The 13,462-nt window shown below is 40.9% G+C and overlaps 1 protein-coding gene across 2 annotated transcripts in view; it reads left to right on the top strand.

Annotated features, from left to right (window-relative positions):
* PSME4 (proteasome activator subunit 4) overlaps positions 1–13,462 on the top strand; it is a 43,838-nt gene that overhangs the window by 9,203 nt on the left and 21,173 nt on the right. For both annotated transcript variants that reach the window (XM_063152719.1, XM_063152718.1), the window contains 14 exons: positions 1,761–1,805; positions 2,464–2,613; positions 3,286–3,349; positions 5,504–5,578; positions 5,696–5,818; positions 6,228–6,320; positions 7,259–7,524; positions 9,020–9,206; positions 9,869–9,958; positions 10,872–10,936; positions 11,037–11,187; positions 12,305–12,403; positions 12,755–12,824; positions 13,240–13,307. In XM_063152719.1, the coding sequence (XP_063008789.1) occupies positions 1,761–1,805; positions 2,464–2,613; positions 3,286–3,349; positions 5,504–5,578; positions 5,696–5,818; positions 6,228–6,320; positions 7,259–7,524; positions 9,020–9,206; positions 9,869–9,958; positions 10,872–10,936; positions 11,037–11,187; positions 12,305–12,403; positions 12,755–12,824; positions 13,240–13,307 (1,546 nt within the window). The remainder of the gene's footprint in view (positions 1–1,760; positions 1,806–2,463; positions 2,614–3,285; positions 3,350–5,503; positions 5,579–5,695; positions 5,819–6,227; positions 6,321–7,258; positions 7,525–9,019; positions 9,207–9,868; positions 9,959–10,871; positions 10,937–11,036; positions 11,188–12,304; positions 12,404–12,754; positions 12,825–13,239; positions 13,308–13,462) is intronic.

The following is a 13,462-nucleotide window of genomic DNA, read 5'->3' as shown; positions in this document are numbered from 1 at the left end:
CTCACAGTCCCCTAATGGGAATATTCCAGGATGTCTCCTGTAACTTGAACACTCTTGAATGGAAAATGGAATTTTTCTTGGGTACAAAATTGTCTTGCTGTTGCTTTTTGTTTTCTGCCTTCCTAAATTTGTAACCAAAATAGAGGAGAGAACGTCCCAATCTTTCTCCTTTACTCTCTCACACTAACAAATGCTGAGATTTGACTTTAAATTCATTAATTTAAACAATTTGTTGATCTCTGGCCTCAGTGTTTGTTAAAATTCCTGTCCTTCAGGTTTTCCTTAGTGAGAGCTGACTTGAGTGGAATGATAGTCTGGGGAGAGCTTGTTTGTTTATGTCACCCAAACATTTATCATGTGAATTTTTAATGCTCTTAAGGAATGTGCTGGTTCATACTTTATTTATCTGCTCTTGGAACAACTGTTATCTTTTTTCCTAACTCCTTCAAGGACAATATTCACTTGAACCCAGGATCTTCCTGAGTTTCCTGCAGAGTTTGGGTTTATTTTTTGTTCAATGACTGGTTGGCTTTTCTTCTCCACATTTGAAATTTTCTTTCTGGGAGAGGTCCTGAGTTGCCTTTGTCACTGTTGCATAAATTATACATAATTTTGCATCTTCTAGGGCACTGTTTGACTGAAGCAGTGCTCTGAGGGCTGGGTGGGCTTCTGCTGATTTGTATTGAGTGTTGAAGGGAATTGGTGATTTATTTATTTTTTAGTTCTCCTGGCTGTATGAGGTCAGTTTATTTCATGTAGGACTGGAGAGACAATAGTGTTGAATACTTGTGTGTCTCAAAATTAATTGTTCTTGGCGAAATTCTAAAGATTATATATTTGCATCATCTTTTTTTGAGCAGAAAAGCATTTTTAACGTTTATTTGAGATGATGAATGAAAGACTGCAATATTTCCGTTTCTAGAGAAAGCATGTCTAAAAAATTTAAGAATTTCTTCTGCCAGAACTTTTTTTTCCATTCAGGGAATGTTTTTGGGTAAAAGTGCAAGCTAGTCTTGAGGTGGTTGTGTAATCAATGGAAGGTTTGAAGAACGTGACAATTTACTACCTTGGTGCTTGCGTTGATTGATCACTCTCTGCTCCCCCTCCCTTTTATTCTTTGAGTTTATTCTCAGATTCAGTCTTTTTAAAGGTTTGATGGCATCCTGTGACAATAGGTGACAATAGGAGTTGAAATGATTTCTCAAAGAAGTGTTCTTGCTGTGGATAAAAGCACTTTTAAAATCAGCTGTTATTTGGGAAGGACTCCAATGAAATAACCCTTGATTTGCAGATAATTCCTTCCTTCTTACAACCACTGGACAAAGCCCAAAACCACATTGAAAAGGACAAATATGGTGTTTGGAGCCTAAAAACAACAAGTTGCCTTTATTTATCTTACAAATATTCATGAATTCCACAAACCCATTTTTCTGTGTTTTCATCTCCCCCAGAAGTCACTTTGCTGGTTGTTCATGGACAAAATGCAGGATGCCACTTCCATGAAGTGATACTAATTCTTCACTTAAATGCAGGAAATGCCAGAGTATTAAAAATAAAACCAGAAGTAGCAGAGAGAGCAGAACAATTTTAATTGTTGTAGTTAGGTCTGTGGAGAAGGCAGGTAGCTAATGCATGTTCAAAGAAGACATCTAATTGCATCTTAAGCTCTGGAGGGAAAGGTCAGCAAATGGTTGGTTGTTTTATGCTGTCTCTGAAATGTAGTAATCTATTATTTCTAACATTTCCTTTTCTCATTTCAGCTCTGTAGAAAGTGTTCTGAAAACACTCGTGAAGAGCTGCAGACCGTAAGTGTTTGTTTCTTGATTTTTTTTTTTTCTTTTTTTTTTTTTAATCTTTTATATTAATTTAGGATAGAGGAAAAAAGACCCCCACTCTACCTGTCATTGCTTGGTTGCTGTTCAAAAATTTAAGATGGAGGGTAGAGACTTTTCTGGGGTTTATTTTTCCTTTTTAACAGCCTTGGTTGCAATAATTCTGTTGTATAAAAAAATCTATCTAATATGCATTTTAAATACTGCATTGCATGCATACTTAGTGTGTTTAAAAGAAATTAAATCACCAGCGTTCCTGTAATGTTTCTATAAATGATCCTTGTGCCTGAAGTGATATTTTTTTTTATGCTGCATCAAAAATGAGTAATAGTTGTTTGATTTGGACCAGCCTTCACAGTGAAATGGTTTTGCATTGTACAGATTTTTCTCTGATTCAACAAGACAAGAAACTTTTTAATTGGTGTCTTAATGATGCACCACAATATCCTTGATTTTCCTGTATTTTGTGAGGGTTTTTGGAGGTGAGGGCTGCCTGCCTATGGCCCCTGGGCACATGGTTTTACTCTAAAGTGAGCATTGATGACAAATTCATAGCTGGTTTTCAAATGCTTAAAAAGAGCCAAAGTTTAAAGCCAGGTCTGTGTATATTGAGTGGTTTCCTTGTTCTCAGGTATTTCCCCGAAGATGCCACTGCAGAAATGCTGGATGAGTGGAGGCCTTTGATGTGTCCCTTTGATGTGACCATGCAGAAGGCCATCACCTACTTCGAGCTCTTCCTGCCCACCACCCTTCCCCCTGAACTTCACCACAAGGGTTTCAAGTAGGTGTCACTGAGGAGTGCTCTGCTCCAAATGCTAGGAATCATCTTTTACAGGGTGATTGGAAGTCACTGGTGGCTTTCAGCAGCATTTTTGGCAGGAGTTCAAGACAGGAGCGCTGTCAACCTGCTTCTTTGGTAAATGTAACCTGCAGGATTCTTAGTCCCTCTTCCCTACTGAATAAAGCACACAGCAAATCAAACTGAATTGAATTAAGTGGAGTTTGTAAAGGTGAATTTAAGTCAGAGACTGCTGTGGAGGGTTTGCATCCTTGGCCTCAGGTGAATTCAGAGAAGGGGCTAATGACACTTGTGATCAAAAGGGACAAATTTCACAGTGCAAGGCAGAGGGAGATGAGGTGTCATTTGTTTTATCTGTTGGAATGGTAGAGCTGAGGTAAATAAGGAAAGTCTCGGAGAGACAGTTGTGTGAAAGGGGGATCAAAAAAGACTCAGAGGAGACATAAAGAAGAAAAACAAGGACTAAAAGTCAGATTTGGGAATACTCTGTGAGCTGCAAATTGATAAAAACGTGTCCATGTTGATCTCTGTTCTTGCAGAATGAATTGAGACACAGGTGAATTCCTGCAACCACCTGGCAAAGTGAGGGGTAAATATTCAGTGAGAGAGCTGCTTTCTCAGTGTTAAAATTATTTTGTTTCTGTTTTCTTTCAGGCTTTGGTTTGATGAATTTATAGGCCTTTGGGTGTCAGTTCAAAATCTTCCCCAGTGGGAAGGGGTAAGTATTTGCTTTTCATCTACACTGGAAGAAATCCTCATTTAAATATTCCTACAATGTGCTTGCAAGGAATTGAAGCCAAACAGTGATTTAATGGATTTTCTCCCTTCTGCTTTAACTAGTACAAGAAAGCAGAGACAATACTTTCATTATTGTTAGCAAGCAATTACTGTCTAAATAAACGAGACTGCAGTTGTGCTTGGTGAGCATTGTTTAATGGCCAGCTCAGGCAGCTTTTCATTCCAGCCTTGGGAATGCTGGCATTTTCCAGACTGCCTGCTAATACTTAGAATTATGCAAAGAGCAGTTGTGATTGCTAGAAATTCCACTTCTGTTCTGTCTTTTAATACATCCTGTGTGGTCCCTAATTTTGAGTGGTGATATTTTGCCTTCACTGCAATGAGCTGCAGTAAAGAACCTGCACTCCCCTTGGCCAAAAATTCCTATGGGCTGTATCTTTCAAGGCAAATAGTCTGCCATGTATCTGTGTGCCCCTGCTGTGTGCCTCATGTGAGGAGATCCAGAGCTGGGAAATGAAAAACTCTGTCTGAAGGCAGCCCCAGCAGCAGCTCAGGTGCTGTTGGTGTCAGCTGAGCTGTGCCTTGGCTTTGCTGCAGTGAAACTTGGCCTGTCCCCAGTTTCTTTCCCTGCTCAGTATGAACATAAGCTCATTGGCCATCTGTCTCCTTTTACTAATCTCCTGCCTGGATACACAGAGAGAACTTCCCCTCTCTGAGGGGAAAGCTGATTTCTAAACCCCCATGGTCACACATTCCATGGGTCTTCTTGCCTTCCATCACAAATGCAGGGAGGCGGCCCTGGGCTCAGCACTTGGCACCTGTCCAGATTCAAACACTGGTGATGCCAAAGCTGGTTTTGAGATTCTGTGTTCACTTTTGCACTTTTCTTATGGCTTTCACCCCCAAAAAACCCCATAATTCTGTCTATTCCTTCTGACAGAACTGTGGCAGCCTCACTTGAACATCATGATTTAGTTTGTTTCTGTCAAACTGTGTAAGAAATAATCATCAGCACCCTTTCACAAGTTATCTCTGATATTTTTTCCCTCTTCCACTGTATTCTGACAGCTTGCTTACTTTTTTTCCCAAAGCTTTCACTTCTTGTTTGCTTTTCTGTCGTGTCCATTTCCTAAAGTCAGGTTCATTCCATCAGGTTGGGATGCAGATAATTAGACACATGGGTTCTGACTCTGCAATCCAGTTTAAGCCTCTGTATGCTGCAAGCTTTTCTTCAGCTTGCTTTGGCAGGAATTAGACTTGCTGTTTGAAGGGGAGCTGTGGAATCAATTCCTTGTGTGCATAGTAAGGATTTTTTTTTCAATGTGTATTTCCTCATACCAAATGAAAAAGGCAGATCACTAAAGAAAATATAACCCTTGTCTTCAGGCTGTGTCTGATGTCCTGGATTGAACTTGGGGGTTTTCCAAAGCTCTCATGTCCTTCAGCCTGAGAGGTGACCTGTTCCTCTGGGCTATCTGCCTCAGAATTAGGCAGGATTATTTAAGGCCCTTCCTTTTGGCTTTGTCATTGCTTCAAAATACTGATAGAAGCATCGAGAGCCTGGTGGGTCTTTCCTGATTTGGAGAAGCTCTGAAAAGCAGAGTTGGTGGGTGATGTGCTTATCATCATTAGGATACAAGAGTGAGACTTCATCTCCTATTTTTTTGTTCAGTCCTGATATCTGTCTTTCCTGAGGACATCTTCCAGTTCCCTTTTTGACTCCTGGGGCTGTCCTCTGGTGATGGAGTGTCTAATTCTTCATGGGCAGTCACAGGCTGCTCTCCCAGCTGACAGCTGATGCCTGTGACCTTTACAAGACACTGATGGGTTTAAACCAAAGCACACAAATGTGGCAGCCAGCAGCACACACTGAGTAGGATGGATGCTGCAGGAACTAATTGTCCTAAACAGCTAAATATTGGGAAAAGCTGGATGGATGAGTTGGTGGAATTTTCTTCCATGTCTCTGTATAAATGCTGTTTTAGGCCAGTGAAACACATCTCGGTGGTTCTGATGGAGTGAAATCTCCCTTCCCAAGTGCTTTTAGTGCCATGGGTAACTTTTATCTTGTGTATGTGAAGATTTATTCTCAATATATTCTAATGAATATTCCCTTTTTTCTGGTTATTCTCAGCATCTAGTCAATCTTTTTGCTCGCTTGGCCACTGATAACATTGGGTACATAGACTGGGATCCGTATGTACCAAAGGTAACAGTGCTCTTTTCATGATATGCCTCACTTATCTTCCTTGGTGGGTTTGGTTTTCTAAAACACCTTTGGATTTGAAAATTAATTTATACCAATGTGTGTTTTTCTTCCTGTCAGATTTTTACTAGGATTTTAAGGAGTTTAAATCTGCCAGTGGGAAGCAATCAGGTTGTTGTTCCAAGATTCTTAACAAATGCTTATGATGTAGGACATGCAGTCATGTGGATCACAGCCATGATGGTGAGTAACTACTTCATAAAATGAAACAAAAAATAATGCAAATACTTAAATACATATTTAAGATGAATATTTGTTCTGCTGAGCTCACTGCAGAAGTGTGGTTTTGGGCTTTTTTTCCCAAATTATATTGTCAGGTCCATTGTTGCACTGTCAGTGTGGGATGGGGCTGGAAAGGTTTGTGTCACAGCTGCTGCCTGTGGCATTTGGGAAGGGAACAGGCACCTGTTTTAGTGTGAACCTCAGCAGATGGGATGGAGAGAATTTGCTCTTAGTGCTGAGCTGAGGATGGGATGTGGTTTGCTGCCTTGAAGTCTTGCTGTGGGGAGAACACTCCTATGCCTCATGCTGCTGTTACCTGTTCATTTGATCTTGGTCTGTGTGATAAAATTCTGTGATTTATCTGTTTCAGGGTGGACCAAGTAAGCTGGTGCAGAAGCACTTGTCTGGCTTATTCAATAGCATTGCCTCTTTCTACCATCCCTCAAATAATGGGCGCTGGCTGGTGAGTCAAGGGCTTTGGGTGTTAAGATGAGAACTTTGGCTGGGATTTCAACCTGTCAGCTCTGTGTGCTCCAGATTGTCTGTTGATGTGTAGTGCTTGGAGCCTTGGATTATAAAGATCCACGATTGCACTGTCATTCAAACCATACTCCTATTCTTGTGTCAGTGCAGAGGTCCAGAACAAGACATTTAATTTGGATATAGCCTGAAAAAATAATTGTTTGGCACTTGAAATGAGGCTCAGACACACCATCAGTATTACCTGTGTGATGTTGCTTTTTTCTTGCTGACCTACTGCCTTCAAGTTATGAAAATCTGGAGTAGGCCTTGGGGCAACTTGGTCTAGTGGAAGGTGTCCCTGCCCATGGCAGGGGGCTGGAACTGGGTGAGCTTTGAGGTCCCTTCCAACCCAAACCATTCTGTGATTCTATTAAACAAAGCAAAAAGGATTTTTGGTGCATTGTCTAGTTTGAAATGTAATTTTTGATGGGGTAGCTAGAGGAATCTTCTGTTAAAGAATGCAAGAATCTCCCTGTGATAGCTGGTGGAAAATAGAGATTAAAACAGCAAGGCTAGTCACAGCAGTGCCAGGGGAGGTGGCTTGTTCTTGAACAGGGTATTTGCTTATATGTGAATGTGCAAAGAATGCTCCCAGAGATATAATAATAAATAATATAAATAATCTTGATTCTTGAGCATATAATTATGTGATTTTCATTACTTTTTAAATCATGAGGCACAGTGCTGGCAGCACAATTACTGATATCCTGGGAAATGAAGTTTAGCGACAAATTGTGAACGTCCTATTTCAGAGCCCCTCTGAGCGTTCCCTCATTGTGCCTGTGTAATTCCCAGACTGACTCATGTTCTGTTGTGCCCTGAGCAGCTGAGGCTGTGCTGCTGCCAAGGCCCTGACCAGCATTTGTGCTCTGCCCCCAGAACAAGCTGATGAAGCTGCTGCAGAGGCTGCCCAGCGGCGTGGTGAGGCGGCTGCACCGCGAGCGCTACAAGAAGGTGACCTGGTTAACTCCTGTCCCCGAGAGCCACAAGCTCACGGACCAGGACGTGACAGACTTCGTGCAGTGCATCATCCAGCCTGTTCTCCTGGCCATGTTCAGCAAAACTGGAAGCCTGGAGGCTGCCCAAGCCCTGCAGAACCTTGCACTGATGCGTCCTGAGTTAGTAATTCCACCTGTACTTGAGAAGTAAGTTCTGGAGGAGCGTTGCCACATCTGGGTGCCCTTCCCAAGGTGTAAATAGGAAAAGCAGTCATCGTAAACAATAAATGAATTGCTTGCTGTGAATGAATGCCTGCAGTGAGAGAAGCTGCTGATACACCCTCCTGAGCAATCACCTCAGTCAGAATGTGGGAGTAAGAGAGAACTCAAGTTTTTAATTAATTTGATTTGTTTTGTTGTTTGTTTGGTTGGTTTTTTGTTAAACACCTGGCAAGTGGCATAGTTCTGGGAGCTGTTGACAGCTCGTGTGATTTAGGGTAGGCAGTCCTCAGGTGGCTTGCATTTCTGGGAGCATTTTGTATCAGATAGTGGGTGGATCAGTTGAAAAAGCAACTTTGTGTCCTGTGTTCATAAGCCACCTGGTGGGTTCCAGATATTGCTACACACTGCTATTGTGTAGCAATAAAGATACATTTTCTATTTCTGTTTGGTTCAGAGCATGTTACAGTTTTAAAATCACTGCCATTGATGACTTTGTAATTGCCAGACCATGTGCCCTGGTGAAATACTTGGTTTGTACTATTTCTAATGCCTTGAGGCCTAAAATTCTTTAAGAAAAACAGTGCTCCTTCCTGTTCCTCTGAAAGCTTTCCTCCTACCCCCTGTCTGTGTTCCCTGTGCAGTCTTTTGTACTTCAGCCAAATGAGTTTGACTGAAGAGCCCTTCCTGTGTTCCACAGCTCCCTGACTCAGCTGTTTGTGAAAACTTGATAAATCCACTCTTCTGCAAAACATCCCAAGCCCAGCAGTTGCAAGCAGAGCAGCAGGGCTGGGCAGGGCTGCCTTTTCTGTTTTGAGAGCAGACTCAACTTCTCCTCTGTAGTTCAAACTATCCCTGGAATGTTTCCCTTGGCTGCAGTTCCAGATGGTTTGGGTGAGCTGTGCTCTGCGTGACGTAGGGCAGAGCACTGTGACTCCTGTCTGAGCTGGAGGCTGTTGGTAGCAGCAGGAAATGTTGTTATGCAGTTTGCTTAAAAAGTGTTAAATGTTGGGGGAAAAAAATAGTTTAAAAATCCCAGTAACTTCCCAGGTTTTGATTAAGAAGTTTGGACTTTGATGTTACATGAAGTAAGAGGTCCCCTCTCTGTTTAGAGGCAGCCAAAGCACGTTTTCATGTTTGTCACAAGGACCTCAGAGCTGGCGTTGCTGCCAAGTCCAAACAGGGAAATCGTGGTAGCTTTGGCTGCACTTCTTAATTCCTGTGCTGCAGCTGCTCAGATGGTCTTTAATCCTGAACCAGTGGTGGATAGCACTGATCCAACGCAAGGAGCATTGTAACAAAACAATATTAAATCTTTCAGAAATTGATAAGAAAACAATTTCGGAAACATGACATTTTTTTGTCTTTAATGCAGAAAATGCCACGTGCAGTGCACTTCTATTTTCTTTAAAGGTTTTAGAAACATTACTGTTGCCAACCTGCCTGCCTCCCATTTTACACAACATATCTTTGTGTTTTCCAGAACATATCCTGCACTTGAGACCCTGACAGAGCCCCATCAGCTCACAGCCACCCTGAGCTGTGTCATTGGGGTGGCTCGGAGCCTGGTGTCCGGGGGGAAGTGGTTCCCTGAGGGTCCCACACACATGCTACCTCTGCTGATGAGAGCCTTGCCTGGGGTGGACCCAAATGACTTCAGCAAGTGCATGGTGAGTGTACAAATACTGCCTTTTTAGAACATAACCAGCCAACTAATATTTTATAGAGAAATATTTTCTATTTTTCTGAAAGCCGGTAACTGCTGTGTCCAGAATTTATCAGCCTTTTTTTTCTGCACAATTTTATTCCTAAAAATTTAATATAACAACAGGGCAAATGCAGTTTAATATTATTAACAGGGCAAAGTAGTTGTGATAAACATTGTACTGACTTTTTGGGCTGTTCTGAACAACAGGATTAAATAGCTGCTCCACAGCTCCTAGCAAATATTCTTAGTCTTTTAAGATCAAAAGGAAGCCCTTTATCACTAGGTTTTCATTATATTAAGTTATAAAAGTCCATGTTTTCAGAAATTCATATTAATTGACTTAAAACAATGTAAATATTGGGGTTTTGTAGCTTTCAGCTTCAGCACAGGATAATGGCTATGTTCCTTAAAAAATTGTGACTGTTTTTACAGTGCTGACTGTTAAGTTTAATGTATGAAATCTGAAAAAGCTGTTGAAGTTTTAGGGTGGAAGAATTGAGTTCTGGATTTATTTGGGTTTTTTAGTATCATTTTCTTGAGATCGTAAAAGAATGATCCTATACCTTAACTGTAGATTGTAGATACAATAACACTCATTAAAGAGCTGCTTGTACCTCTCAACAGATTACATTCCAGTTCATTGCAACATTTTCTACTCTGGTGCCTTTAGTAGATTGTTCATCTGTATTGCAAGAAAGAGATGATCTTTCAGAGGTAAGACTGCTGGGTTGGTATAAAAACAAAGCTGTAGTTTAGTTTTCAATTTAATTTTTGTATGCAAAGTGTATGCAAAGGTACGAATCCTGTTTGTTTCTATCAGTGGAGCTGGTACCATTGTGCAAATATGCTTTAGCAGTGGTTCTTAGTCACAGCTTGTTGTAGAGAATGTTAAATTCAGGCAATTTAATGTTTTTATGTCAAAACTAAATTGCTCAGGGCCCTGTGTGGTGTCATTTAACCTGGAGCTTTCCCTGCCTTGAGGAGGATGTTGGACTCTGTAGTTATTTTAAATAGTGCATTAGATGGCTTTTTCCTTCATTTTCAGGGCTGTTTTCTTCCTAAAGAAACCCCTGCTCCTCTTTAAAGTCCTGTTTCCCTTCCCTGATTGAGATTCTATTGCTCTGCCTCCAGATACTTGTTAATCTCTTCCAGTCAGGAGATAGTAACAGCATTAGACAGGGAGTTTTATCCCCCTTATCACCACACCTGTTTGCTGCTGGGACACTTTGCATCTCAAAGAGCTGCAGGTTGCCCAATTTAAAAGGTGAATTTCATTGCTCCAGAGCTGCAGCGCTCAAAAACGAAGAGGAGTTTGTTCAGTGAATATTTCATGTAAATCTCTGCCAGGAGAGCAGGTCTGGCAGCACCCTGGCACTCACTGACCTCCTGCTGCAAATGAGGATCAGTGGTGAGGCCAAAGGTTGTATCCATGGAGGCAGACCTGATTTCACCAAGAGGTTATTTGGATACACATCCAGGCCAGGAAATGGGGACAGGACAGTGTCAGGAACCTGCAATAACTGTTCCATGGAGCACTTGGACATTGGAATAGTTAATATAGAAAATAAACTTTGTTTTCTTCATCAAAGCCAACCTTATGTGTTTCCTTTGTGTTGGAAAATTGTAGGTGGAGAGAGAGTTGTGCTCTGCATCTGCTGAATTTGAGGATTTTGTGCTGCAGTTTATGGATAGGTGAGTGAGCTAAGGATGGGGGAAAGCTTTGCATGAAGAACTCTACAAAACTTTCCAGTTTCACTTGCTAACCCTGCACTTATTTGGTTTATTTGTGTAGATGTTTTGGACTTATAGAGAGCAGCACATTAGAACAAACCAGAGAGGAGACTGAAACAGAGAAAATGACTCATTTGGAGAGTCTGGTGGAACTGGGTCTCTCTTCTACTTTCAGTACAATCCTTACCCAGTGTTCAAAGGATATCTTTAAGGTATGTAGAACATGGGCTTCATCCCTTTTAGGAAACTTAATTCTGGGTTGACAGCATTCAAATCCTTCCTTCCTTTGTGAGTGTGAACTTCCACATTTAACCAAGGAAAGGGCTGAGGGGGCAGCTTGAATTTGTGTCAGTTTGGTTCATGATTTTATCTACATCCCTACAGAGTTCTCCTGCACACTGATGATAAACACAAAAAGAAATCATTCCAACCATTTATTTTATCCCTACAACAGTTTAGGTTGTAGATTTCTCTGTCTTGATAATGCTGACCCACCCAAGCCCCTGAGTTCCTTTTCTCTCTCCTTCCCTGCCACTTCTTCAGCTGGGCCAAAGAAGGTGTTCAAGGAGCTGTGTGGTTAATGGGATCAGAAAAATTACCTGGATTGAAATAACTCAGAGGAAGAGGGTGGAGAATCCAGGTTATTACATGGACAGCAGCTTCTTTCCCATATTTCTTGTAAATAAATAGATACTTGGAGATGCCAGGTTTTGTACATTTTGAACATTGGCACTTGGATATGATTTGTGTTTAGAAACTTTTGGTAAATGCAAGTCTTAAGTTAATTCTTCATTGTCATTAAGTATTTAATTTGTATTTTCCCATTTGTCCATTATTAAAGTATTCATGGGACCCACATTGTATATAGTTGAGCTTGCCTTGCAAGGTGTTGGATGGAAATAATCTGCTTTAAAACGACTTAAATAGTTGCTATTTAATTCCCTATTTACTTGTTAACTGAGGGATGTCTTGGCTTTCCTTCACTGTGACATGTGCAATAAGTTTTCCTGTCATCAGCCTGTGGCTTATTCCTGGAAAACATTTTCTGTGTAGTTTTCCAGAATTACCCTGAACTTACATTAGTCATCAAGAGTTATCCACCTCCTCTCTTCCCAAAGAGAACATTTCAGGCTTTCCACAGAGCTGCTTTCTCTGGCTCTCTATTCTGATTTTTTTTTTTTTTTCTGTGTGGATTGTGGGGTTTTGGTTTAAAAAAACACAGGGTTGTATGGAGATAGTGCCTTCTTTGTAACATCAAACATTTTGGGATACCTAATTTGTTTTGTTTTTTTTTTAAAGCAACCTCCATCTTTTTGTCCTCATTTTTAGGTTGCCTTGGAGAAGGTTTTTAACTTTGCTGTTTCAAATATATTTGAGACAAGAGTTGCTGGTCGGATGGTTGCCGATATGTGCCGAGCTGCAGTAAAAGTGAGAGAAAATCCTCTTCACTCCCTCTTTAAAAAAGAAAATAGCTAATGCTGCTGATTTTTCCTGTGTAATATCTGTATTTTTTTCATGTCAATACAGGGGACTCTTAATATTATGTCTTGTAAAATTGGCTTGTTGCATATAGCAGTATTTCAGGAGGTTAATTCGCACAGGATTTGTCTTGCATTTATGTTAAATTTAGGTTTTATTGACTGAGAATCATGCAGTCAGGCTGCCTGTAGGTTGAATTGGAGTTGGGATGCAATCTGGTCTTAGATGTTTATCAGTGTGTGTGCTGAGTTGCCTCAGATATTTTGTTTTAAAATGGATTTTTTGTGATGCTGTTTGCAGTGCCGCCCTGAGGAGTCCTTGAAGCTTTTTGTACCACATTGCTGCAATGTCATAACTCACCTCACAGGCAGTAAGTTTCTAACATTTCCTGTGTTACTGGCTTGCTTTTGGGTTGATTTTTGGTTAAGCATGAAAAGAATGTCTAAAACTTCTGTATGTTTTCCACAAGTTCATTTCAGCAATGGACAAATCCATTGTTCTCTCTAAAAATCCCAAAGTGACAATTGTGTAATTTCAAGGCTAAAATCTGTTTGGCTACAAGACCATGATTTCTTAAAAATGTGGCAGTTTGAAATGTCTCCAGACATTCCTCAATTTCAGGATGGTACATCAGCTTAAGTGACTTCCAGCTGGACACGGGTGCAGTGTGAATTGGAGGGTTGGGAGTCAGGTTTTGGGATGGAAGCGTCTGGATTCTGATGCAGCTTGCTTGGAAAACCTGGCTGCAGTGTGGTGACAGCAGTGCTTATCCCTTGTTCCTCTAGATGATGATGTGTTACATGATGAAGAACTAGATAAGGAACTGCTCTGGAATCTTCAACTTTTATCAGAGGTATTCCCAAAAATGTTCCTCCCATCCTTGTGTGTCACCGCATCTTGCTTAATCCTGCCCCTAAAAGGAGAAAAATACAAACTTCTGTTAAAACAATGTAAATATTGTGTGAATGGCACTGGAGAGCTTCTGGTTTTTACCTAACTTTGAATGCA

This window comes from Melospiza melodia, chromosome 3 (genome assembly GCF_035770615.1).
Source record: "Melospiza melodia melodia isolate bMelMel2 chromosome 3, bMelMel2.pri, whole genome shotgun sequence".
NCBI lineage: Eukaryota > Metazoa > Chordata > Aves > Passeriformes > Passerellidae > Melospiza > Melospiza melodia.
Note: the sequence above shows the minus strand (reverse complement) of the source record. Positions and strands in the feature narration are given on the sequence as shown.